The sequence below is a fragment of the Lepidochelys kempii genome, chromosome 5 (assembly GCF_965140285.1).
Source record: "Lepidochelys kempii isolate rLepKem1 chromosome 5, rLepKem1.hap1, whole genome shotgun sequence".
Classification (NCBI taxonomy): Eukaryota; Metazoa; Chordata; order Testudines; family Cheloniidae; genus Lepidochelys; species Lepidochelys kempii.
In genome coordinates this window covers 131,277,208-131,304,625 of record NC_136384.1, presented here as the reverse complement: position 1 = coordinate 131,304,625, position 27,418 = coordinate 131,277,208, and the positions used below count along the sequence as shown (strand labels likewise).

At 44.8% G+C, this 27,418-nt stretch overlaps 1 protein-coding gene across 3 annotated transcripts; it reads right to left on the bottom strand.

The window, feature by feature from the left end:
• Nucleotides 1-783: 783 nt before the first annotated feature.
• POFUT3 (protein O-fucosyltransferase 3) lies at nt 784-21,105 on the bottom strand. Of its 3 annotated transcripts, none has more exons than XR_012159234.2 (6): nt 21,018-21,105; nt 15,858-16,206; nt 13,479-13,770; nt 4,840-5,675; nt 1,467-2,679; nt 784-1,100 (listed from the first exon to the last, which is right to left on the bottom strand). XR_012159234.2 is itself a non-coding variant. In XM_073346324.2 (5 exons), exons 2-5 carry the CDS (start codon nt 15,936-15,938, stop codon nt 2,455-2,457), a joined length of 1,434 nt encoding a protein of 477 aa, XP_073202425.1. In that variant the 5' UTR covers nt 15,939-16,206; nt 21,018-21,105; the 3' UTR covers nt 784-2,454. The 3 variants fall into 3 exon arrangements, 1 of the variants encoding a protein (XP_073202425.1); XR_012159235.2 differs by having other exon boundaries at nt 784-1,665; nt 1,789-2,679; XM_073346324.2 differs by having other exon boundaries at nt 784-2,679.
• Nucleotides 21,106-27,418: the final 6,313 nt, after the last annotated feature.

The following is a 27,418-nucleotide window of genomic DNA, read 5'->3' as shown; positions in this document are numbered from 1 at the left end:
TTTTGTATGTAATACGTACACATGCTAGATGAAAAAACTTCCCAGATATTCCAGATGCCGAATGTAAATAATGCCTTTTTTTTTTTAAAGGAGCATATTAAGAGATGAGCAAACCAACTACATTACAGACATTTAAAACTGTGTTTAGTAGACATATTTACACAGATGCCGGGAAGCGAGAGATCAGTAGTTTTAAAAACCATTCAGCAGAAAATGTAGGGCAGTTAGAACTTTATCATAACATTGCTCTTCCTCCTACTCCTTCTGTATACGTCTAAGCTTTAGTGATGCTACACTATTTTTGTAATGTTTGGTTTCCTACAAAGATGGCTGTTAGTTAAACTGCTAAAAATATTATAAAATTTGGCCCAATAAGAGATGGGGGGTTACTTTTGGGGACTTTTTTTTTAATTTGGAAAATATTTATTTTACACTGTTTAGTTTGATATATGAAGTATAATAATTACATAGAGTAAAGCATGCGGCCAGATCTGAAGATGCATTACACAGGGCTACTCTCTAGGCATGACCATTTGCTTTGCACTTCTGTGGAGAAGTAGCTGAATCCACATGCTATACTTAATTGCTCAGGACAGCAGATGGAAGGAGTGTGTTGGGGTCTTAAGGCCCAAACAGAGATGCCCCATGTGCTGTTCTTCCCAATCCACTGTCAGAAAGGCAGCTGGGAGACCACGCATTGTATCACCATATTTCTTGGAAGGCAGACACAGGGCAGATGACTGGTAAAAGGCATCACACACATGGCAAGTATGCAGCACCTACAGCCTTCAAGATCCCTCTGCAACTTTCTCTAATGCCTCGCCTGAGTACGTATTTGGCTGAATTTCCAACTGGTGCCACCCCATCTCAGCATCCTGTGTGCAGGAGAGAGCCCAGTCATGCACCAGCAGTGTGACCAGGGCCCATGCTGCACTGAAATGAACACAGTAATTCTTATATTGTATGTCTTTAATTACTTTCTTAGTCATTGATTCAGTGTAAGATTTCTAAATTAGTCGCTCCATTGTTCTCCTACTTTATGCTTAGTTCATCGCTCTCAGATGGCCCGATCATTCCAGCATCAACCCTCTTCACAGCTTCTTAAAAGAGAGAGAGAGAGAGAGAGAGAGAGAGAGCGCAATATTTTACAGCTCTTGGTGTTATGTTAAAAGGTAAAACAGGCAATTTTTTTGAAGACTGCATGTCAGGGTACGTCTACACTGCAAACCAAAAACAAGGCAGCCAGTCTGAGCCTGAGTCAACTGACTTGGGCTCATGCAACAGGGCTAAAAATAGTAGTGTGGATGTTCCCACTTGGGCTGGTCTCACAGACTGGCTGCAGACTGAGCGGGAACGTCTTGCCCGCGATTTTGAGCCCGGTAGTGCAAGTCCCGCAGTTGACTCAGGCTCTGAGACTCGTTGCACAGTTTTGGTTTGGGGGGGTTATTTCTGCAGTGTAGACATACCCCTGGGTATCAGATATGCCTCATGGGCTGGCTCCGATAGCGGGCTAGGCACTTTGACTCTGTGACAGCTCTGTTCCAGCTGTGTCACTGTAGCATTTCCAGTGTCCACACAGGGATGGCTTTGCAGCAGGATCAGGCCCTTCATTTAATCCCTGCTTCAGCCAATCGCATCCTTTTACCTTTGTGCGGCTATTATTGTCTACATGAAAGAAAATAGATTACTACAGAATAAACAGATTTATTTAATCTGGAGTGACCCTCCTGGAGGGCAAAAATTCATAGGGTTCTATGTTTTCAAAAGGAGATGGTTGTTAAATCTTACCCAGCACATTTTCATTCTTTCCATCCCCGGGAAGCAGCAGCTGGAATTTCCCAGTGCTAAATACTGATGCATTTTACATTCCTTCTCAGCCTCAGGACGTCTTAGCGTGCCAAGTCTCAACTAAACCTGTGAATGCCAAGGGGACTGATGATAAACAGACCTACTCAGCAGCAAGCCTGATCGCTACACCTGTCTCAAAGGCACGCTGCCACAGAGGTCACACCAATGTGATTGTATAAACTATTCCACAGCCTGTGGATGTCAACCCCGGGATGTGGGAGCTTGGATCAGAGAAGGCGAAGGGCCTGATTCTGCAAGGAAGGGCCTGTTACTAAGCAAGTGGCTGTGGTCCCATTAGCTTCACTGGGACTACTCATAGGCTTAAAATCAGGCATGTGCGTTAAGCACCTTCCTTAGTAGGGGTCTTAATGCTCAAATGTGCAAGCTAATGGCAATTAGTATAAAAATATAGTTTTTAAAAAGCCGCTCGGGTAATTCTGTAGTTTATCAGTACTTACTGAGTACTGTACCTACTGCATTCTATCTTACAGGACAGTTTAACTCCTTCCTGTACTTATTGACCTACAGATGTTAAGGCAGTGTGCAAAAGAATATTACAAAGCGCACTCCTTTGGGGAGCTCACTCTGTGCAATAGCCTGTCGTGTTTATTCTTTGAATACAAGTGTCCAAAATTCCTGAGCTGTAAAATTCATATTCCTTTCCACCAGCTGTCTCAGTGCTCGGGCTTCTTTCTTGGATTGTTCAAAGCTTGGTATCCACATCTCTCGCAGAGATGCCCAGCGTATGTTTGGAGAGGAGAACAAGAAAGCCTCAGGTTTCGGGCAGCTCAGGTGGTTAACTTGTGCGTTCCATCTCCTGGGTGACAATCCCTGGCAATGGAGGAGAAACACAGGAAGGGTTTAATTAGACTCTAGGTCATGGATAGCTGCATTGATTAGAATCATAGAATATCAGGGTTGGAAGGGACCTCAGGAGGTCACCTAGTCCAACCCCCTGCTCAAAGCAGGACCAATCCCCAATTTTTGCCCCAGATCCCTAAATGGGCCCCTCAAGGATTGAACTCACAACCCTGGGTTTTAGCAGGCCAATGCTCAAACCACTGAGCTATCCCTCCCGAATTCTTCTCCTCCCAAATTCTCTTTCTCAGTGAAAGCATATTTCACTGTTTCTTGCACCATAGGAACACCTCTTTGTGAAGTTCACATTCTGGACTGTAACCTGCCTGCCTGCTTTGATAGAATGGGCACCGCACATGCAGTGAAACTGAAAGCTTCCCTACCCTGCCCTGCATAATGTACCTTAACCATGCCCTGGAGAGTGAAAGCGTAGATTGGTTTCTCTGCCCATCCACATGAGTTGTTTGCAGTGTCATTGTAGCCGTGTTGGGATATGAGAGACACAAGCTGGTTGGTCCTTTTATTGGACCAGCTTCTGTTGGTGGAAGAGAGAGGCTTTTGAGCTTCCCAGAGCTCTTCTTCAGGACACTGTGTAAGCTCAAACGCTTGTCTCTTCCACCAACAGAAGTTGGTCCAGTAAAAGATATTACCTCCTTGTCTCTCTCACATCCACGAGAGTTGTAGTCATGGCGCTGATTTTCAGAAGGGAGACATCTCTTCACGGGGAACTGGACTGAAACCAAATTAGTTTTCATATAGGCCACCGAAAAAAGAAACCAAATGGTAAAAGCTCCCAGATGAGACAGAACTGGGCTGCACTGAACTGATAACCTAACTGCGAAAGGTTCTATGTAGCTACCAATCCACTGAGTCATTTCAGCAAAATATTCTAATCCCTGCTCTGGGGTCTGATCCTATGCTCATTGAAGTCATTAGCAAAGCTCCCACTGATTTCAATGGATCAGGATCAGATTCCTAGAGAATAATAGCCAAAGCCTCAGCTCGTATAAATTGGTGATGTTCTCTTGACTTCGACAGAGCGGCGCTGATGTATACCAGCTGAGATTCTGACTCTAAGAGTTTAGCAATTACTTGTTATCATTTACTTGTTATCATTTCAATATATAAGCATTGTGTGGTAGGAGCTATGAAACGGGCACTGGTGAACTCAGCGGGCCTTTTGGTCCTGGAAGCCTCCTTGATTAGGGAGACCCAGCAATGTGGGAATGAGGAGAATCTCAGCTTTCAGTTCTATAGTTACTCTCTCCTACACCTGCTTCCTCCACTTGCATGGTTAAGCAAAAAAGAAGTTGTTTGATCCGAAATTTGCAATCAGTTAAAGGCTCCATTGAATTGAGGATCCTAGATAAGCTGAATGCTCAATAATTTGCATGGCAAAATTTTTAATCCCCTTTAACTAATGAGCAACAGACAAGTAGCTGAAAACAACTTGAGTATTCTTAGTGCCATTTTGCATATGAGTACAGTTCATCTTCCTAAGAGTTTTCTGTCTCCCCTTGCTGGTTGATAAGAAAGCACTACAGTTCAGACTGCCACAGTAGAAAAGAGCAGAGGAGATGTCCCAAGCCAGCTTGTGTGATAATGTAAATGTGAGCACAGTTCCTGATTTGGATAAGCAGATGTAAAAATAATTCAATTCATATTGATAAAGGACCAAGGGGAAAAAATTTAAAATAGATTTTGGGTACCTCCATTCTTGGTGCTTGAAATTGGGCACCTAAACTTCTGTGGAATTTACAATCAGTGGGCACTTTTGAAAAGGTGGCTGCCCATCTTTACTGCATGATGATTGAGGGAGTCATGACATGAGTTTGTGGTTTCAGTCTAATTCCAGGTGTGCTGTGTCCCTATCAGAAAAATCCACCACAACTAGTAATCCCAGGAGAGAGGCCAAGGAGATAGAACTACTCTCTGACCCTAACAAGTGGCCCCTCATGATCATAACTGATGAACTTACGAGGCAGTGTTCTCTAAATAAAGTGTACATCAGTCTGTGTATGTCAGCATGGCATGGGAGTTTTAGCCCTGTTGGAAGATCAGTCAGATTCTGTTCACCAAAGCTAGCTATATTTAAAAGAAAACAACCCCAAACACAATTAGAGTTATGAGTACCTTTTCCTGCCTTCTGATGTTTTCCCACACCCTATTACACACCATGCACTCAAACACATCAATATAATTGTCCTGCGTGATATCCTGGACTCCCCATTTGCGTTCTCGGATAGCAGTGAGCAGTCGTTGATTGGAGATGGCCCCTTTCAGTTTCCATTCTAGGTAGGCCTCATACTCTTGGTCATTTGTGTCCAGTGCCTTGATGTAGTGCGCCAGCTCTCTGGGATGTGAAAATCTTGTTACAAGGATTGCACTCTTATTGCTAGGAAGCCAGTCCGTAATGCTGGGGGACCCATAGTACACTGGTACCACTCCCAACTTGAGGGGCCTCCAGAGTTTTTCAGTGATGTAATCCTCGCAGACTGCGTTTTCAAAAGCAAGAATGAATTTGTACTGAGCAAGTATTCTATAGAAGTTACCATCATCCATGGAGGCTGGGTTTTTGAGGTGCTGAGGAAGGTCTCTGTTATGCAAGCATTCACCATAGGAGTCCACCTGGATGTAGCTCATCAGCTCACGCACGTAGCTGTCCCGGTCTGAAGGAGGGTCGCAATCGGACTGCACATACACAAGCGGTGCAAGTCCTTTTCTCAAGCTATTCTTCTTTTGCAGTGGAACCATGTATCTCAGAGACTTTATGACCTCTATGCCCTCCAGATACTGAGTAGTTAGCGGCAGATGGGAGTGGCGACTGAAGGTAGCTGTATGGTTGAACAAAGTGATGGTAGGTTTGTGGAAGAGCTTGTAGTTGTTTTTGGGCGACTCTTCATGGAAAAGGGCCCAGTCGTGATGGCGTTTACGAGGGAGGGGTAAGCTATCTATATTAAAGTCAGTACCTAGACAAACACAAATAATGTTACTAGCCAAATCCTTAATCATAGAATCATAGAATCTCAGGGTTGGAAGGGACCCCTGAAGGTCATCTAGTCCAACCCCCTGCTCAAAGCAGGACCAATTCCCAGTTAAATCATCCCAGCCAGGGCTTTGTCAAGCCTGACCTTAAAAACCTCTAAGGAAGGAGATTCTACCACCTCCCTAGGTAACGCATTCCAGTGTTTCACCACCCTCTTAGTGAAAAAGTTTTTCCTAATATCCAATCTAAACCTCCCCCACTTCCTATATTCAATATATTGAACTAGGAAAAATATGACAGGTTTCAGAGTAACAGCCGTGTTAGTCTGTATTCGCAAAAAGAAAAGGAGGACTTGTGGCACCTTAGAGACTAACCAATTTATTTGAGCATGAGCTTTCGTGAGCTACAGCTCACTTCATCGGCTGTAGCTCACGAAAGCTCATGCTCAAATAAATTGGTTAGTCTCTAAGGTGCCACAAGTACTCCTTTTCTTTTTAGGAAAAATATATATATTTAAATCACTGTAAAAGGCCCTTGTTATTTACTTCGGGCCTACCTGTGCCACTCTTACTCACAATGAATACGATTGTATGTGTAGTAAGGTTCTGTTGACTGCAAAAGGACTAGTCCTGTAGTAAGGTACTACTCACCATAAGTAAAGGTGGCACAACTGGCCTCTTAATATTTCCAGTAAACTCTGTAATGGAATAGCAGTGTTTTAGCTTACAGTTAGGCCAAAAAGGGTTGTGTTAATTTTGCGTTTTAGTGGACTCATTATTATTTTTAATTGTTGTAAGACACTTTGAAATAACAGGATTGCTTCCTTCTCTGGAACGAAGGGCCACAGAGTCAAAATAAAATTCCAGATACAATAGTCATAATTATTAAACCAATAATTACCGCACAACAATAAACACCAGTGTGGGGATGTGGGGATCTGTACCACACGTTCTCGTGTAACCAAATTCTCAGATTATGGGCCTTGGAGAATATGAGTTACCATTAAGATGAATCATGTGTGATGGATCTGCAAAGCTAGGGGCTTCAACTCCCATGAGCCTCCTCCTCACTGTGCATCCCCTTCCCCTGGCCAGGTAAGGTCCTGAACGAGGATGTGCCAGGGCCCTGTTTGGGACTTAGGAGTGGGAGCCACTTAGCAGCAGGAAGCTGGAGAGAAGCCTCGGGAACTGTGCTGCAAATGGACAGGCTGTGACTGCTGGACATCATAGCTGGGTGCAGGTCTCTGTGGGGCTTTTGGGCAAGCAGCAACAGCTGGGCAGGGAGCCTGTGCAAAGGGGACCCCCAATGAGAGACACTAACTGAGCCTGGCTTGGAAGCCTGCAGATGCTTATTTGCTTGAGTACAGATTGGACTGGAGAGGGCACCCCAGGCACTAGGCCTGAAGTGCCCTGCCTCTCGATTGGACTGCCCCAGGGGCCCAAACGAGAACCACTATTGCTCACTTCGAACTGTAACTAAGCTTCTGTATCCAGGGTATCGGCGACCTTTCTCCTTTCCTGCCAGCCCTAGTAGCCATGTGTCTGATTGGCTATTGGGACCCACCAGGGCTAGCGCCTACAAGACCTACCTGCTGTGCCTGCCTTCAAAATGGGGTACATTAGGCATGCTAGTGGCACCCCTAGAGGTTTGGGGTACACAGTAACCCCAATAATTACACATGCTTATCGGAGCTTGGGCCCATTTACCTTTAAAGTAACCTTACTTCCACTCCCCTCCCCCGGATAAGAAGAAGAAAGACATTATTCCAAAAAGCTTTAGTAACCAAATATCAAGGTGTTATAACAGGTAAGAGAATTAAACCAGACAAATGGATATTTGGTATGGATTCACTCAGACCACTCCAGCAATGCAAAGTGGCCATAAACTTGGCCATTCAACTGTCCCCTTAGACTGGGTTTTTGGCTGCTTTGCATCACTAGAATGGCCCAAAGCAGCCAGAGCGTGGTGGTAAATCATACACTGTAGCTCAGTGGTTCTCAAACTAGGGCCACCACTTGTTCAGGGAAAGCCCCCAGCGGGCCGGGCTGGTTTGTTTACCTGCCGTGTCCGTAGGTTCCGCTGATCGTGGCTCCCACTGGCCGCAGTTCACCGCTCCAGGCCAATGGGGGCTGCAGGAAGGGCGGCCAGCACATCCCTCGGCCCACGCCACTTCCCACAGCCCCCATTGGCCTGGATCGGCGAGGGAGGGATAACTGGGGGGAGGGATAGCTCAGTGGTTTGAACATTGGCCTGCTAAACCCAGAGTTGTGAGTTCAATCCTTGAGGGGGCCATTTAGGGATCTGGGGCAAAAATTGGGGGGTTGGTCCTGCTTTGAGCAGGGGGTTGGACTAGATGACCTCCTGAGGTCCCTTCCAACCCTGATATTCTGTGATTCTACGAACCTGCAGACGCGGCAGGTAAACAAACCGGCCCGGCCGGCGAGGGGCTTTCCCTGAACAAGCAGCGGCCCTAGTTTGAGAACCACTGCTGTATCTCCAGTACTTTTTGCGTGAAGTTCATTTGATTAGTCTGTGATTTGTGTCTTGGGATTAACTGCAAAGTGCTTAAAAAAATTATATCAGGACAATTTATTGGCTGGGGACTACGGTATATATTATTTGATTGTAGTTTAAGTACTAGTACAGTACTTTGGATGTGATATTTTAATCATTATTCTCAATCAAGGGGATCTGGCCATGAAACAAACTTTCAGAGGTCATCGGGCGAAGCCAAAGTCTGACCATCTTTAGGAAATGCAGCAAGACCTAATTCTTTGGAAAAGACTTCCCATCATAAGAATGACACTCCCTTCAATCCAACCAGCTCCTACAATGATGGGTGGAGGTATAAAATCCTAATACCACTACTGCAAGAGTCATAAAGGACACGGATGGTATTTGGGGGAGTTAAAGCATTCTGTATCCTCTTCTTTTTACATGTGATTCTGTGTGGTGACTGTATGTTCCCATGATGAGGCATCATACCGCATATAGGAAAATGACCCTTGTTTTTTCTGTTTTCGCTGTGTTATTGCGATGTGAGCTGCTAGCAGTGGAGGTGAATTATTAGAACAGTAGCTCATGAGGGCTATTTTCTTTTTAAAACATGCTTTTAAGTGGTGTTAGGAAGAGATAAAGAGTAGAGGATAGTGAAATACCATAGACTTCAGAGTAACCTTGACTTTTACATGTACACTTCCTCTTGGAGGAGGTGTCAAGAAAAATGAGACTACAGAGAGGATGCAAGAAAGCAGAGTGAGATGAGGGACTGTAAATGGGAGTGTAAAACTGACTAACTGAGAAGAGGAGGATTGGGCAAAGGGAAGCCTGTAGAAATACGCAGTCGAGGTAAAAGCCCTAAAATGATTCCAATACCACACACATAATCTTGGTCTAGCTGGTAGACAAAGATCTTTTAAGGATTAAAGAGATGATGACAGTACCTGCCACTGTGGAACAAAGGGGAATTAATAAGATTATGATGAGATAAAGAAGGTGGAACAAGATTCATAGATTCATAGATATTAAGGTCAGAAGGGACCATTATGATCATCTAGTCTGACCTCCCACACAATGCAGGCCACTGAATCTCACCCACCCACTCCTGCAATAAACCTCTCACCTATGTCTGAGCTATTGAAATCCTCAAATCATGGTTTAAAGACTTCAAGGTGCAGAGAATCCTCCAGCAAGTGACCCGTGCCCCATGCTGCAGAGGAAGGTGAAAAACCCCCAGGGCCTCTTCCAATCTGCCCTGGAGGAAAATTCCTTCCCGACCCCAAATTTGGCGATCAGCTGAACCCTGAGCATGTGGGCAAGATTCACCAGCCAGATACCCAGGAAAGAATTCTCTGTAATAACTCAGATCCCACCCCATTTAACATTCCATCACAGGCCATTAGGCCTATTTACCATGAATAGTTAAAGATCAATTAATTGCCAAAATCGTGTTATCCCATCATACCTTCTCCTCCATAAATTTATCGAGTTTAATCTTGAAGCCAGATAGGTCTTTTGCCCCCACTGTTTCCCTTGGAAGGCTGTTCCAGAACTTCACTCCTTGAGTGGTTAGAAACCTTCATCTAATTTCAAGTCTAAACTTCCTGATGGCCAGTTTATATCCATTTGTTCTTGTGTCCACATTGGTACTGAGCTTAAATAATTCCTCTCCCTCTCCGGTATTTATCCCTCTGATATATTTATAGAGAGCAATCATATCTCCCCTCAGCCTTCTTTTGGTTAGGCTAAACAAGCCAGGCTCCTTGAGTCTCCTTTCATAAGACAGGTTTTTCATTCCTCGGATCATCCTAGTAGCCCTTCTCTGTACCTGTTCCAGTTTGCATTCATCTTTCTTAAACATGGGAGACCAGAACTGCACACAGTATTCCAGATGAGGTCTCACCAGTGCCTTGTATAACGGTACTAATACCTCCTTATCTCTACTGGAAATACCTCGCCTGATGCATCCCAAGACCGCATTAGCTTTTTTCATGGCCATATCACATTGGCGGCTCATAGTCAACCTGTGATGCACCAATACTCCAAAGTCCTTCTCCTCCTCCGTTACTTCTAATTGATGCGTCCCCAGCTTATAACTAAAATTCTTGTTATTAATCCCTACATGCATGACCTTACACTTCTCACTATTAAATTTCATCTTATTACTATTACTCCAGTTTACAAGGTCATCCAAATCCTCCTGTACGATATCCCGGTCCTTCTCTAAATTGGCAATACCTCCCAGCTTTGTATCATCCGCAAACTTTATTAGCACACTCCAACTTTTTGATGGAAAGCACTCATAATTATAGTCTCCAAAGTATTAATTAGGAAACCTGTGATACGTGGCAAAGTACAGAGGGGAATGGGGGATGTGAAAAGGCTCTGCTCCTTTGAAAGCACCTTGCACGCAGGGTCTCATCTCCCAGGGGTAGAGAGGGTAGAACTCCCCTGGCTCTTAAGGTATGTGTACACTGCAGTCACAGGGTGCGATTTCAGCTTGTGCAGACATACCCGAGCTAGATTTCATCTGCCTAGCTCAGCTACTAGAGCAGCGAAGCTGCATGGCCAGCTTATACTGAGCATGCACTGCCTGGTTTCTCTGCTCCAGTGTTCAAGCCAGCTGGATTAAAGCTGGTTTGGGCATGTCCACATCATAGAATCATAGAAGATCAGGGTTGGAAGAGACCTCAGGAGGTCATCTAGTCCAACCCCCTGCTTAAAGCAGAACCAACACCAGCTAAATCATCCCAGCCAGGGTTTTGTCAAGCCGGGCTTTGCATCAGCTGCAATCACACTCCATGACTGCCGTGTAGACATACCCTTCAAATTCTCATGTCTGCAGCTTTGATAGTTGGGACACCATCCCCTGCCAAGAGGTTCACTTCTAGCAGCTGCTGCCTTGGCTCCTGGCAGAACCTTCTGAGGGTTTGGCTCCACTGCAATCCGGGGTGTGATGGAAGCTAAGAGAGATATACCTGAGCTAGCTTTCTAGTGTGGCTAAAAATAGCAATGTAAATGCAACAGCACGGGTTTCAGCACAGATGGGACCCTAGGTACATAGTCACATTACTAGCCCATGCTGGGGTCCGTGCCCCCACATCTATACCGCTATTTTTGTCATTCTAGCTAGATTAAAGCTAGGCAGAATGGCTACCCTAGCTTCAATCACATCTCTGACTGCAGTGGAGACATACATTCCTAAATCCAGAGGAAGCAGGAGCTCTCCCTGCAAATGTAAACGCTGTGATCCCAGTTTTTAAAAAGGAACTGCCTGGAAACCTTCCCAAGGGCAGGAGCAAAATCCACTGTTGGAGGCAACACTTCACCTTTGAACAGAACCCTGAACTCTGAGGAGAGGATGGGCCTCTGGTGATACTTTTCAAAGAAGAAAAATTACAGGTCAGCAGTGCCTCTGTAGAGACATCACCCACACAGAATGCCTGGGAGAGTAAACAGGGATGATTCACCGTAAACAAAAGCAAGTATTGCTAGTAAAACAATCCCACCGAAAAGCACCTTCTTCTTTTACTTTAAGGCACGAAACCTTCTGAATATCCATAGGCAAAAATTTCAGAGGCAGAGCAGGGAAGCTTCTCCCTTGGGGATGCAATTCCCTGGCAGGAATCTAGGGCAGTGGTTCTCAACCTATTTACCATTGTGGGCCGCATCCAATACTACCCATATGTCCCTGAGGATGTCACGTGGGCCACAGCTCTGTGCTGATTGGGCTGCAAGCGGCCCACAGGTTGAGATCTTGAGATGCAAACACCCAGATCTCCACCCATAAGACAATGGCAGGTGCAAACTTCACAGGAGCAAACTGCACTCTCCAGGAGATGGCTGACCTTCTGAAAAGCTTATCCATAATGTACAATAAAGGCAAGTTAATGCTAATATGAGAGCTTGCTTTATGAATTCCTTAACTTTGCTGTGTTTAAATATGTAACAGCCTTGCATTAATATAGGGTTTCTTTTTCGCATTTAATATAATATACGAGCTTTGAGTCTGCCTTTACTGGCAGTGATAAATCATTCCCTGCTATTGTAAAAACTAACATTTTTGACTTTGCCTTTCAAAAAGTTTCAAAATGTGCACTGTCATTGTGATTAAAAAAAAGTACTTGGAGGGTCTTTTTGCTAATATATGCATTCCAGTTTAATTAAGTATATTTAATCATTTCCTCAAGCTTGGTACAATGAGCAAATTGTACTTCTGCTAGAGCTGGGGGTGGCAAACAGAAGCACTGTCATAGGCCAGAAATATCACAGACTTTATAGTATCCATGTGATGTAAGCTTTGGTTTCCTTTTATTTAAAATGGGTCAGCTTTTTATTCCTTTGCTATTTTTTCTTCCCATTCATGCTTCAGCACAGGCTCACCAATAAACTAAACTGACCCACTTACCCTTTGGAATTGGGTGTAATTTAGAGCTCTCAGAATGGAAGAGGTGGGAAGTTTGCAGTTCAGTGTTAAATAAAGCTCACTGATTATCAAAAGCCATTTGTTTTCTGTGGTTCACATTTTGTTTAAAAAAAAAATAAACCACATGTGCCCCTCTGAGCTAATGAATCAAGGTGCTGAACCCAGAAATAATCTTCTAATATCAGACATTTTAGTTGATGGCTGCTTACAGTCAGAGAATAAAAAAATCTTCCTCGCACTGAATGCATAAAATGCAGTTTTTCTCTAAAAAGAAACTGTGTAAAAATTGCAGCTTCTTAACTGATGCACTTCGAGTTATATCTGCTTACTTTAGTGACAAAAATTGTTTCTGCTTTTTACTTCTGCTACCCTGCAAAGCCAACACTGCTCAGAGAGAGAGGTAGATTCTACTCTTTGGGCATCGTCAATGGCAACTGTTTACTGAGTTCCACTCACAGTCAACTAGTTACCCCTTTGGCATGGAAGGGAATGGGGCTGTTATCACATAAGGCAAATTGGCGAGGCTAGGAAAGAAACAAGCTTGACTCTCAGATCTGAGGCTGGCTTTTCAGGGTGGGCAGGGAGAAGAATGTCCATGTCACATGTAAACCAAGCACATTTGATCTAGAAGTCAGCCAGAGACAATGCACAAGTAATTCCATAATGCCATTTCCCAGGATCACTTTTCAGAGTAGAACTACACTTTATGTGCAAGTAGAGATACTTGCTGGTGCACTTTGTCACCAGACAGACTTTAACAACTTCTGCTGTGGAGGGTTACAGTTGCTCTGTACTTGATCTATAACAGAGAAATAGCAGAGGGGAGGGAACTCACTCATTTAAAATGACTCAGTTCCTTACCATAGAAGAGAAAGGCTTTTGTCATGTGATTATGCTGGTAGGTCCTCTTGATAGTAAAGAAACAGACATCCTGTCCACACTGACCTAACCTCCCAGTCTCGCCAGTCAGCGGGGACCACCAGAGCAGGATAGGGTATCTGGCCGCATCTAAAACTCTCCTGGTATAGCTGTAGAGTTCCTGTTTATTAAAAAACTGATATGCATGTTTCCGCTGCTCCTCCAGTTTTAATGAACCATCTTGTAAACTGGAGACTTTTATCTTCCTTTCAGACTTGCCCAGTTCAAGAACCACCTTTGGAGAAAAACACATACATCATAACTTGCATGGCCAGGGACATACAGTTTAGCTAGCAGATGCTAATTTCCTTGTGTTTGTCAGTGAAATGCAGCCATCTCTTGGGAGACTTTGGCAGCTGTTTAGTAGCATTAAGCAGCACTTCATGGCTGTTTTAGTATAGAAGTGAAAAATACTATACCCATTTGAAACTGTAAAGGGAATTTAAGTAGACAAAGTAATTTATTCACCTTGAAACTGGTGAGGGCACCGTAGTTTATAATATACCTTCTGCTGTCTGTCTCATAAAGACTTACAAAATGGAGGAAGGCCCATTTTTAAAATTAGCCCTGCCTAGGGTTACCAGATAGCAACTGTGAAAAAACGGGGCGGGGGATGGGGGGTAATTGGCACCTATATAAGAAAAAGTCCCAAAAAACGGGACTGTCCCTTTAAAAACAGGACATCTGGTCATCCAAGCCCTGCCTGTTACAGGCATGCTCTAGAAAAGGGAGGTGTCAGTAAACAGTGAAAATACAAGAGAAGAGGCGCTCAAGAATACACAAAATTGCCCCGGGTTTTGTAGGATCACTAAAACCTTCTTGTTACGTTGCACACTGTAAATGGTTCTTTGTGTGCAGGGCGAAGGATGAGTGCTTAATAGTTGGGGGCAGGGGGGAGGGTTACACTCTGATATCTATGATTATATCATCCAACTCTTGGCCGGACCAAATGAACCCGCTTAGCTTGTGAGAGCTATTGAGATTGCAGTCTAGAGGAGTCTGTCAGCAAGCCAAGACTGACTTACATGAGCCATGGTTGCTATCTATTAATAAAGGCCAGTCTGGTCTAAAACAGCAGCAAATTAAGATACCTCCAAGCTGGTTTAGCTGTGCTGGCTGGCATGCTGTGGGGCAGAGCCGAGTCCCACTGCTTTCCTCCCAGCTGCTCTGGGTGGAAGTAAGTGGGCACATAGCAGACAGAGAGAGACCCTGGGGGCTGGGGAGGAGGGGCTCAGACTTCAGGAGAAGAAGATCAGCAAAATGCAGGACAAAGGACAATTCTGGGGTGGGAAAGGGGAAATGAAGCCCCAGCCTCCTCCAGGGGAAGAGGAGAAACTGCCCTGAAGATACCGCAGGAGGAATGGGCCTGTTTTCTTCTGCCCAAAGATATGCTAATTAAATATACTCTGCAATGGGTATGCTTATTTATATATTATGGAAAAAGATGAACATATTTATCTTTCATATCAGACTTTTTTGCTGGCCTGACGCTGTGCTTCCTACCACCATAAATGGCCATTGGGTCAGTACAGACTTGGAAGGAAGAATGCCACTTACTGAGTCACCATCACCATTCGTGGCAGCACCTAGGTTTCCCTGGTGGTCTATACTTTCCCAAGTATTGAACAGGTGGCCAGACAAGTCCCGGGCTACTATGGAATGGCTGCAGGTCCAAACAGCTGGGATTTAGGAGTTTTGTGATATTATGATCAAAGGACAATGCGTTGGAGACAATGCTCCAGGAGACACCCAGCTCTGAGAACACTTTCTCAACTCTGTCAACTGTCTCAGGGCTTCCTGGCCATAGTTTGCAGTCAGTAGCTCAGTCCAAAATTATTAATGATTTTAGACATCTTTAAACATGCATCAAAATTTCATTTGTCTGGAAGAGAAGGGCTACTGATGAATGCCTATAAATAATAATTTTAAAAAAGGAGAAAGATCAGACTTTGAAGTAATTGTGGACTTTTGTTTTCATTTTTTATATATGATTAGTATTACTAAAAGTTTTCTAAGCCCTTATTACCCACATTGATTTTTTGCCTTTGGGTTTTGTCTTTTCTCCTTATTTTGTAAGGAAGTTATTAATTCATTTACCTTTCCCCTCTAGCCCTGTGCTCTCAGTGAAGTACACAACTAATAGAAATTCTTTACAAAGATTCTTCTTAAAGTGTTATTTATTAATGAAAATATTTAGGGCCTTTAATGACATCTTTGTCCTGCCGGAATTGTGTAACAGTTGGAGTGCAACCACGTGCATCTCTTTTCCCTCCCTTCCACGACTAGAACTCTTCAGCTACCCAATCCGAGGATTAACTGTACCTGGAGTGTAACAAGAAGAAAAAAGAAGGCCGTAAAGCAGAATAAAGATGCCCAAAGTTTCTTCCTTCCAATTCTAATCATGCTGTGCTGCCAGGCCCACAGAGTGCCAAGTGGTGGTCAAGGCCTGTTATCAGGGATACCAGCTCCTCCTACAGCTTCAGTCATTCCTGCTGTGCTTTCCCATTCTGTCATTGTTTTTCTCAATGGCCACAGCTGCTCAGAAGGAGACTCCATCAAGGACTGTATTCCAAGCTCAGTGTTTGGTTCAATGTCTAGACAGGACTGTGTTCTTCTGTAGACATCAGAGCAACGTTTTGAACCAAAGATACCTTGGAGGTGGATGGACTGACTAAATCAAACACAGAGTGAAGGGGCAAATATTAGAAACATATGTGCTGTCAACAAAAGTGCAGTTAAAATTAGTACCAAGTGGAACACTGAGATGCACTTAGCAGATACCGTTACTACATACGTTCCAGATAGACGCCAGGCCTGCTAAGCACACTAACAACCTAGACAGGGCCTCATTCTCCACTGACATGAACCTCCTAGGCATTGACCCTTGTGAAAAATGGGTATAAAATACCTGTAAAAACACCTGTGTCGCTGAGCGGAGGATTCTGATTTGCACTCACTGTACACAGGTGTAAATGATCAGAGCCTGACAATTTACCTAACACTTATGAGTCTGAGAACTCAGTCTAATAACAAGAGTGAGAAATACCTCTATCCGCCCCATCAGAAACCATTTATTATTACTCGTCCTTGCTATCAAGACAGTGCCTAGAGACCCCCTTGTGGACATCACCAGCTGGAGAGGATTAGAGCACCCACTAGGTTGCTCTAATCTATGCCTGGCTGGCCTCAAACTGGCCTTAGAACCGTGGAGCTGCGACCGGCTCCTTTGTGATTCCCCCTCTCAACTGTGCCCCACAGAAGCTAGTTGCAGCAGCAGCAAATGTTGCCCAATGAGTTTGCCACCATGTTCTACATCTGTGCAGCATAGGGCTGAAATATTAGCCTGCTGGTGTGGGTGTGTTTTACATGCCCTTTGCGTGGTATAATGGGCTGCACACATCAGCATGGGAAGTAGGGGTGTGGGGGTTGCTGTAGCACTCCCAGGTTGTATGCGGGGCCACTGACCCCACACCCAGGGATCCACTCCCTGGCTCCGGTCCCGGGGGCTAGCCCCATGCCCCGCTCCCCAGCCACTGGCTCCATGTATAAAACTGGGGGTGCTTCCCATGCCTATGCCCTGCTCCCGGCCCTCCGCCCGCACTCCACCCCTCAACCCCTCATCTGGGACTCGGGTCCTGGCTGCCAGCCCCACTCCTGGCCCCGCGCCCAGGGCTCTGTTCCTGCAGCCCCACTCCCTGGCTGCTGGCCCTGTGCCTGGCCCCGCCCCACCCCCCACTCCCAGGTCTCCTCTCCCGAGGCCCGCCCTGCACCTGGTCCCCTGCTCCCAGGGCTCCACTCCCAGAGCCCCACGGCTGGCCCCACAGCTGGGGCTCTGCTCTTGGTCCCGCACGTGGTGTCCTGGCTGCTGGCCCCTGCCCGAGGCTCTGCTCCTGGCCCCACGCCCACCCCTAGCTGTGGCCTTGGCCCCCTTACCCCTTATCCGGGTCCCCCACTTCCAGAGACACAGCCCTGCTCCCAGCCTCAGCTCAGGGAGGCCGGGGGGGGGCAGAAAGGTGTAAGGGGGCTGGCTTTCAGCACCCCAATTACTAAAAACTTTCCAGCGCCACTAGCTACACAAGGTGCAAGGCAGGAGGTGTAAGGCCTGTATTTTGTAACTCCCAATAAGATCTGAAATACAGGGCCAAACTAACAGTTCAGTCCCAGTTGCTTTGCCTGGATCCAGCGTGTCTGCAAGTCTGGCCTGGAATGAATTATGGAAGATATATGGAAAGTAGCTACGAAGCATGCACAAAAATAACCCCACTGTCCAGACTTAAACATTTGTTTAAATTGAAAAGAGAAGTCCCCTTTCACTTACAATGCATTGCCCCAGTCCAAATAATACACATCTGGGTCCCAAGGCTATATTGGGCCATGGCCTCTTATTACCACATGACACAGGACCAGGATTTGGCCTATGCGTCTTTAAGAAATGAACTATGGAAACAGTTAAGTCATCCCTGTCCCTGTTTCAATGGCAGTGAGAGATGCCATTTTGCTAATGCTGGATCTCCTGCATGGTACCAGACTGAGCCAGAGGACACACATCTCCGCATTGTGATGAATGGGAAACTAGAAGGTTTCAAAGCTGTTGGAGGCAAATTACACCAGGAGTTCCGCTGGTAGACCCTATCAACATAAGTCTGTAGTGTAGATCAAGCCTTACGTATTTCATATACTAAGATTAATATTTAAGTGGTCCAATAATTTTATATTTAAGATATGAGACGGAAAGCAAAATGTCTTCAACCATATCTGCTTACAAGGGTACCATACCTGCTTACTCTTGAGTGCGTTAGACTTTTTGTACCTTTCTGTTAACAAAACACATTCAAATGAATTCCTCATTAATATTTTCATTGTGCACAACAGTTAATATTAATATAAAACATCCAAAAACACTACATTCAAAGCATATTAACATTACAAAGTTCAGCACTCTAAAGTTAGGAAATGCCAGAATTAAGGCTGCCTGTGCAAACTTAATGCAGCCCCCTTACTTGCATGTATTTTATGAAACAGTCTTTAATTACATGATCACATGCTATTTTTCCACGGGACCCGGCCGCCTTCAGTGAATAGGTAGTTATTCAATAACTCTATTATCATCATTCAATATGTGGCCTTAGCCCTTATTTACCACACACCATTCAAACCCAGCACTGAATACAAAATTTCCTCCTGAGTCGGGGGATTTTAACTACCTGACCAAGGCCTCTGACACAATGAATCACTAGGGCCTATGGAAACTCCTTCATACATTTAGTGGCCTGGAGAAGATGATTGCTGTTATCCACTTATTCCACGGTGGCCAGGGTGATGGAGTGTGTTGACTCATCAGAAGCCTTCGCTCTCACCAACAGCACCAAGCAAGGAGGTGTAATGGCTCCGGCCCATGCAGGACTTTGATGGAGGTGTACGCATCTAGTTCAGGTTGGATGGGGGCCTATTGAATCTACAGCGACTCAGGGTCCAAACCAACAGGGGCAGTACTGGGGGGGCCTTGTGGGGCTATAGTCACCCCAAAATTTGCCTTAGCCCCCCTATAGCCACCCTTCCCCAATCAGGAAGGGCTCCCGCCACCGGGCTGCTCATGTTCCCACAGGCGCTGCTCGCTGTCCCCTGCCATGCTGCTCGCACCGCTGTTTTCAGTTCTCAGACTGGGGGGCACAGAATGTATTTGGGGTGGGGTGAGCTCTGAAGGAAGAGCAGAGAGAAGCAGCTGCTGGCTGCGCACCCAGCTCTGAAGGCAGCGCCGCCTAGCCACAGTGGAGCAGTAAGGGTGGCATGGTAAGACTGCCAGGTGAGTACCCTAACCACGGGGTTAAATGTTATAAGGGTTTGTCATCACTGTGAACTTGCCTCAGAGACCTGATCCAGTAGGCAGCCCTGGTTTGTGAATCTCTCGGAGGGTTAGATGGGAGCTAAGCACCCAGACACCCACAAGGAGGCAGCAACGCACATGCTCAGAGGCAGAAACATAAGTGCCTAAGGAACTGAGGAGCTGAGGGAGGTTAGGCACCTATAGCATTTTAGCTGGAGTTGTTTGCATGTCAGTGGTGCCCGAAACTGGGACCTGGATGCCTAACTCCTTTGGGGCATTCACAGCTCTGTGCTTCATCTCACAATAGTAAGGGCCAGATTGTCAGAAGAGCTAAGCTCCCATTTAGGTACCTAAATGAACCAGCCTTTTTCAAATGTGCTCAGTGCCTCAACAGCTCCTGTTATTCTGTGTGAGCTGCTGGCTGCTGAGCGCTCTTGGAAATCTGGCACTGTGTTCCCTTGAGAAGGGAGGGGAAAGCAGTTAAATATGCTATGCCATGACTTTTTAAAAATGGATGGCGAGAGTTGGCAACACTGGATTTTTATTACATGCCTTGTGGATTTGACATTTTTATTAAAGCCGCAGCTCCCGATGTCACATGAATACATGCCAATCTCAGCTTCTGTTTTTAAAAACTTAGGTTTCAAATAATCTTTATCACTGCGGAGAAGATTTTGAAAACATGAGTCCACTCTGAAAGCTGAGAAACCAGAAGACAAAGAACACAAAATGTATTTTTTTAGGCCTGTCTCATGAGTTTTGAATGCTTTGGGGTTGGCAATACGGCCTAGGTGCTCAGCACTTTTGGAAATCAAGCCACGTGTTCTGGTGGTTCACTGCAGTGCTTGAAGTGCACAGGAAACATAGTGCACATATATAGTGGACCAAATTCTACCTTCTGTTAGACTGGTGTAAACCCAGAATATCTACATTCAGAGCACAACAGAACTCAGTTCAGTGCCTTTAATACAATGGACCATTTCTTTTCCTGCTTAGATCAAAACTAAGAATCTGACTGAGTAAAAATTTCCAGCCAGAAATTAGACTAGAGTTGCTAATTTTGGAGGATGGGGGTGACATTTACTTTCTTCACATATTGGCATGTTGTGTCTGCCGTCGGTGATGATATTACAGGATCATGTGCTGATGCACTGCCAGCATACTGAATTTGCAATGCCCAAAGTAAGTTCAGAACTTTCAAATAGTGGTAACAGTAAATATTTGTTTTATGGTAGCACCCCTAGTTATTTTGAAAGCTTAGCTGGCCACCTATGACTATCAGGACTGTCCATGAATTTCAAAATGGGTGGAGATGTTTGGGATTTGAGCAATGATTGGAATACATTACAAACTTTTAGTCTCTTATGGAGCGAAACAACCTCATTTAAATTCACACAAATGCATTTTGGAAACCTCATCTATTCAAAATGCCAGATTGTACAGCCCAGCAACACACAGATTATTTGTTTTCCAACATCGAACTACATCTGCTTAAACAGTTCATAACAGCAATCAAAGGCTCTAGGGTTTGCTGATCCCGTTCTCCATCTCAGCCCTTTACGGGTTGCAGACAGCTCTTTGCATCTTTCTCAGCATCACTGCATCCTATGCTGTTAGATAACCAAGAAATCCACACCAGTGATGATTTTTCCCCTTACCTCAGGAAAACTGCAGGGCTCTTAGGCCATTGTTGCTATGCTCTTTTTACTTTCAGTTTGTGCAGCTGTTCGAGATCAGGATAAAAACCTGGAGCTCAGAATATTTCTCTTAGCAAAATAAATATGCAGAGAATCCCTCTGAGTTCCTGGGAATCCAGTATCCATAGTTTCACGAATCCTATTGCCAAGCAGAGCTTCAGCCAGGATTGGAATCCAATCTTTCCTAGGTCCTGAATGTTCTGCAAAGGAAAACTAACTACATTAATTGTGCTATCATTTTTGTGAAGATTGCGCTTCCTGGAAGTCCCTGACAAGGAGATCTCAGCAAAAATCTGTTCTCTGTGCTGACTTCTTTTTTTTTATAACAGTGCAGTTATTGTAGCCAGTCCTGCTCTCCTAACGGGACTTAGATTCACTGTGTTCTGGCAGTGGAGTGCTGTTCAGTTGTAAAAAGAAATGCGTCATAAAAGTTTGGAGTGTGCAGTGAGCTCTGTGCTTCTCTAGCCAAGGGCCGGCTAAAATGCATCCACTTGGCGAAGTCTGTGATCAGATGTGTCACTTGGAAATAAAGTTGACATGTGGAGTATAAAAATGGCGAGGCTGATTCTCTCTTGCCTGCTGCATCACTCTGCGTGGGCATCTCTCTACTCCTGTGCAAAGTGAATGTAAAGCAGGACCATTCCAAGCGGCTAGCACTCTGTGTAGGTGGAAGTGCCACACACAGGCAAAGTGGACTCAGGCCCTCTGGGTCGAAGAAGCTTATGGAAACTGCTTCCATTATTTGGATTAAAGATGTGCTTGTTTTTGAAAGCAGGTTACTTTGGCCCGAGTCAGGTTTCTTTTGTATAAATTAGAAAAATCTCATGTTTTATGCCTGGAACATCAAAGGGGCAAGTGGATTGTGTTTGGGGGGAAATTAGAATTCTCTGCTCCCCCAGAATATAGGTGTCTTGTTCTGCAACTGATGGCCCAAGATGAGCCCAGCCTGCGTGTGATGTAATTAATGTGGGGGAGAGGGGGTCAATGATGGAGGAGAATGGAGAAACGGGTAGTAGTGGAAGGGAAGATTCATGGGCTATGGTGGAGGAGACTGGAATGGCAGAGCAGTGTAAAAGTGTGCAGAAGAGTTTGGGTGGGACTTGGGGGGGGCTGGTGGTGTTGGGGAGGTGGGAGGGATAGTAGGGGAACATGGATGGTTTGGGAAAGGAAGGTGGGGATGGAGACAGGGAGACAGGGTCACTATAAGAGGGGAATGGAAGGGTATAAATGACAGCTTACCCCAGCAGAGGCATTTTTAAGGACTGGCTATAGAACTGTATGAATAGACATGGACATTGTTGTAGGGCAGAGCATTAACTTATGAAATCTAATGTTAATTGGATGGTGCATGCTCCTGACCCCACCTGGTTTTAGATAGAGCTTGTGGCGATATGGTGTAGCAAACAGTGCCAGCATCATTTATAATGTTCCTGTCAGTCATCTACTGCATGGCATAGAGCATGCAATAACCACAAGATATATGTAGATTCTTAGATGGGGTCTAGTGGCTAGAGCACTGGACTAGGAACCAGGAAGCCTATAGTCTATTCCCAGCTCTGCCTCTGACCAGCTATGTGGCCTTCAAAAATTCACTTCCTCTCTCTCTGCCTCTTTTTCCCCTTCTACCCTTTGTCTTATCTGTTTTGACTGTAAGCTCTCTGGGTCAGGGCTTGTCTTGCTACGTGTATGGATAGTTCCTACCACAATGGAGCTCTGTCTTCTCTTGGGGCTTCTGGGTGCCACTATTATGCACACCATAATTGCCACCGGACTATTAGGACATATTTTAAGAGTCTGAATAACATCAGTGCACCTCTCCATTGATTGTTCCCAGTCTATGGTGCTACCTTTCACAAATTTATCACGTGTCTGAAATACTTGGTGTTTTTCTTAAGGGCCCTGCTCCCGGAGTCCTATTATTGGCTGGAAATCTCAGCTTTCATGGTTTTTTTTCAGTAAGTTTCTAGCCTTCATGGTTGCGGAGACTGAAAATATGATCCGAGTGCACCCTAAATGCTCAGGAACAGAAGACAAAATGAACTCAAAATTTGTTTTAAATCTCATGATTTTTAAGTCTCTCGTGATTTTTGAATACGATGAGTAGTCCAGGGTGCAGCAGACAGAATTAGAATTTAGGGGCGGATTCAAAGTCCACTGAAGTCAATGAAGGTCACATTGATTTCAAGGGCTTTAGATTAGGCCCTCATTATGCAGCTAGATGGTCATGAGACTGTCAGTGTTTTGCTTCTTAAATAACACCTCCCCATATTTTCTAGTCTGACAACGGGGAGGGATAGCTCAGTGGTTTGAGCACTGGCCTGCTAAACCCAGGGTTGTTGTGAGTTCAATCACTGAGGGGGCCATTTAGGGATCTGGGGCAAAAATTGGGGATTGGTCCTGCTTTGAGCAGGGGGTTGGACGAGATGACCTCCTGAGGTCCCTTCCAACCCTGATATTCTATGACAACATTCATTCTGGACAGAGTATCCCTTGTAGTTAATGCTGATAGTGATATGGTATCACACCATTATAGAGTCTGGAAAGAGAAAGTGGGTATGTGGGTAGTCCAGCTGTGCCATCCAGAGGAATTAAGCTGCTACTGCAGCCTGTCAGCTGACCAGTTTGCACAACATAAAACATTTAGCAATGATTGTATAGACATGAGCAAAGTATGCATTATATACAACACGCTCAGCATTAGGGGGGGTTAATTCTGCTGGAAGCAGAATGATCAAGAAAGAATAAACATCATGGTTAGACGCTATATCCCTCAATTCCCAGTAAAAACCTGCAGTGGTAGATTCAAACTAATGTGAGAGATGAGGGTATAACTGAGTGTGAGGGTGTTAGGATATAGATATTCAGGCCTGTCTGCAAAGGTCTATACTTTAAGAATTTAGGTGTATTCTTATCACTTAGATAGTTATAGAGGTACAAAACAAGAATCAAAATCACAGTCTGCTTGTTTATAGGCCTTCTCTCACTGTGATAGTCTAAGGCTGTGTTCTTAGGTTAAGACCTTTGGCTAAGCAGCAGGGACAGCCATAAGCTGGGAAGTGGAGGGTCACATACATCCTTACATTCCAAACTAGTCACATTGAAATAAGGTGCTATTGGGCTGTTAGGCATTATCAGGACAGGATTGTATTCCTATCACCTCAAGAGAAAGGGAAGAGCCTAGAAGATATAAAGAAAACTTGGTTTGATAGCATCCCGTCTGGCAAGAACTCACTTATCAATAGCTGGGATGTGAAATCCTCATTTCTTTGTTGTTCTATCATTGTAGTCTCCACTTCCCTATTGTTTGTCTGTATAATCTCTGTCTGGTTCTGTGATTGTTTCTGTCTGCTGTATAATTAATTTTGTTGGGTGTAAACCAATGAAGGTGGTGGGATATAATTGGTTAAATAATCGTGGTACAATATGTTAGGATTGGTTAGTTAAATTTCAGGAAAATGATTGGTTAAGGTATAGCTAAGTAGAACTCAAGTTTTACTATACAGTCTGCAGTCAATCAGGAAGTAAGAGGGGGAATGGGAACAGGGAATGGGGGTGGGGGAATTGGAATTATGTTTTGCTAAAGGGGGGAATGGGAATGGGGAATGGGAACAGGGACACAGGTAAGGCTCTGTGGTGTCAGAGCTGGGAAGGGGGACACTAAGGAAGGAAATTGGAATCATCGCTTGCTGAAAGTTCACCCCAATAAACACTGAATTGTTTGCACCTTCGGACTTCGGGGATTGTTGCTCTCTGTTCATGCGAGAAGGACCAGGGAAGTAAGCAGGTGAAGAAATAAGCTATCTAACAGAGGGGTGCAATTAAGAAAAAGAAAATGTGGTCCAAGCATCCTGAAAAGCCTGACAAAGTGGTACATGAGGCTGTAGAATAGTCTCCCCAGGGAAGTGGTGGAAACCCTTTTGCTTAGGACTTCTAAAATAGGAAACATACTGTAGGAAGCACTGGTATTGGCAGAGAAAAACTGGATGATGTAGTAATATTCTAATTTAATTTCTATGGTTCCATATCCATATCCTCCTTATATTTTCCGCTGCCTTTCCCTCAGTGTAGGATCTATTACCTTTATCTTCTTCACGTCATTCATTTTTGATCTTGAAATGTCATTGAATGTGTCATCTTTCGTTATCCCAAAGTGTAATGAGCCAGATCCTCAGCTGGTGTAAAGCAGCATAGCTCAGGATCTGGCCCAATAACATCATTGCATGATACAATATCTCTACTTCTATTTTGCTTTATATTTTCTTTATATTTCTCTGGTTAAGTTTTGTCTAAAAACCAAGAATTATTTTGCTTGTGCTCATTTTTCCCCTTCTGCATTTCTATGTGCTTTTGTATGCTTCCCCCTGGTTATGTTCCATTTCTCTTGACTGTGTCATGTCAGTTGCATGATGGAAATTTTTCTCCATCCCTTGTATCACTCTCTTCCAGCGTATGTTACATTTTCTCAGTGCTGTCTATAACTTTTATCTCTTGTTTTTCTGGAGTTCATGTTTTATTATTTTATATGCTGCATTTTGTAACAATTATTTTAGCTATTTCAGGTTATCCGGCTTTCCCATTTTGTATGCTGTTCTGTTTTCTTTGTGTGTCTATTCATAATCCTATAGTTCAGAACAGCCTTTCTTTACATTACACTGGTTAGTCCCTTACTACATTATATTATTTGTATTACAGTCATGCCTATAGGCACCTACTGAGATGAGCACTCCATTGTTCTATGAGCTGTACAAACCCAGTGTGAGAGAGAATCTATGGCCAGAGCACTTGCAGCCTAAATAGACAAGACAGATGAAGAATGGGAGGGGAAACAAAGGCACAAGTAATCTGACCAAGGATGTGCATTAGTTCAGTGGCAGAGCTTGGAATGGAACCAAGGGCCCAGAGTCTCCGTTGCGCTACGCCTTGTATTGTCATTTATATCAGTGCAAAGTGAAGTAGCATTTTACAGCCACCTCACTTTGCACTGGTGTAAATGACCACACAAGGTGCATGGCAATGGAGAATCAGGCCCTGCTGTCCCTGGCTCCCAGTTGGGTACCCTACACTATGCTTTGGCCTTCATATGGAATATACTTAAATGCCTCTTCTCCCCAGTGCTCAAGCATTTATCTCCCTTCTGTAGGTTGAATTCACTATAAAATAATATTTGGCATTTCTGTAACACTTTTCACTGAGGGACCTCAAAACGCTTTACAAACATTAGAATTAACCCTTTGAACCCCTTCTGAATGAACAGTGTCCCACTCCACTGGTGACGCAGCACAGACACACCCAACCCTTGGCATGCTTCGCACCCCAGCAATCCACACACGCTAGCCAGTGAACACCACCAGTGAACAACAACCCCCAGACATCACAGCCCACCCCTGCCTGGACTACATCTAATGCCCTACACATCCAGCTACCCCAGAACTCCACCCCACCAGGCACCATCATCTGCCACCTAGAACCCCCAATCCAGAGGCCTGGCTCCACCCCCACTATCAACATCACTGCCAAGCTGCTATGGAGCCTTGTAAGGAGGGACATGGGGCTGCTGCTGCTGGGGAGCTCCTAAGGCCTGGCTCCGCCCCGGGAAGTGATAGACTACAGGGGGTATCTGTGTGCTATACTGGCTGCCACTGGGGTTTTGCTGTTGTTGGGGGTCACTTGCTACCTCATCCCTGTCTTCCTGGGGCCACTGAAATGCTGCTGTCCTTACTTCCCTGCCCAGGCTTCTGGGTAGTGGGAGGGATTTAAAAACCACTTGCTCCTCACAAATCTTGGGAGACAGGCCAGTCCTTGCCTACAGACAGCCCCGCAACCTGAAGCAAATACTCACCAACAACCACATACCATACAACAGAACCACTAACCCAGGAACTTATCCTTGCAACAAAGCCCGTTGCCAACTGTGCCCACATATCTATTCAGGGGACACCATCACAGGGCCTAATAACATCAGCCACACTATCAGAGGCTCGTTCACCTGCACATCCACCAATGTGATCTATGCCATCATGTGCCAGCAATGCCCCTCTGCCATGTACATTGGTCAAACTGGACAGTCTCTACGTAAAAGAATAAATGGACACAAATCAGATGTCAAGAATTATAACATTCATAAACCAGTCGGAGATCACTACAATCTCTCTGGTCACGCAATCACAGACATGAAGGTCGCTATCTTAAAACAAAAAAACTTCAAATCCAGACTCCAGCGAGAAACTGCTGAATTGGAATTCATTTGCAAATTGGATACTATTAATTTAGGCTTAAATAGAGACTGGGAGTGGCTAAGTCATTATGCAAGGTAGCCTGTTTCCTCTTGTTTTTTCCTACCCCCCCCCCCCCAGATGTTCTGG

Excerpts from the sequence above, each read along its gene's own strand:
- POFUT3 (XM_073346324.2), bottom strand. The coding sequence starts at position 15,938 with ATGATTAGAATTGGAAGGAAGAAACTTTGGGCATCTTTATTCTGCTTT. Across the intron at positions 13,771-15,857 it reads TTCTTCTTGTTACACTCCAG|GTGGTTCTTGAACTGGGCAA; the intron begins GTACAGTTAATC and ends TTTTCTCCAAAG. Across the intron at positions 5,676-13,478 it reads AAAAGCCTTTCTCTTCTATG|GTACTGACTTTAATATAGAT; the intron begins GTAAGGAACTGA and ends GTGTTTGTCTAG.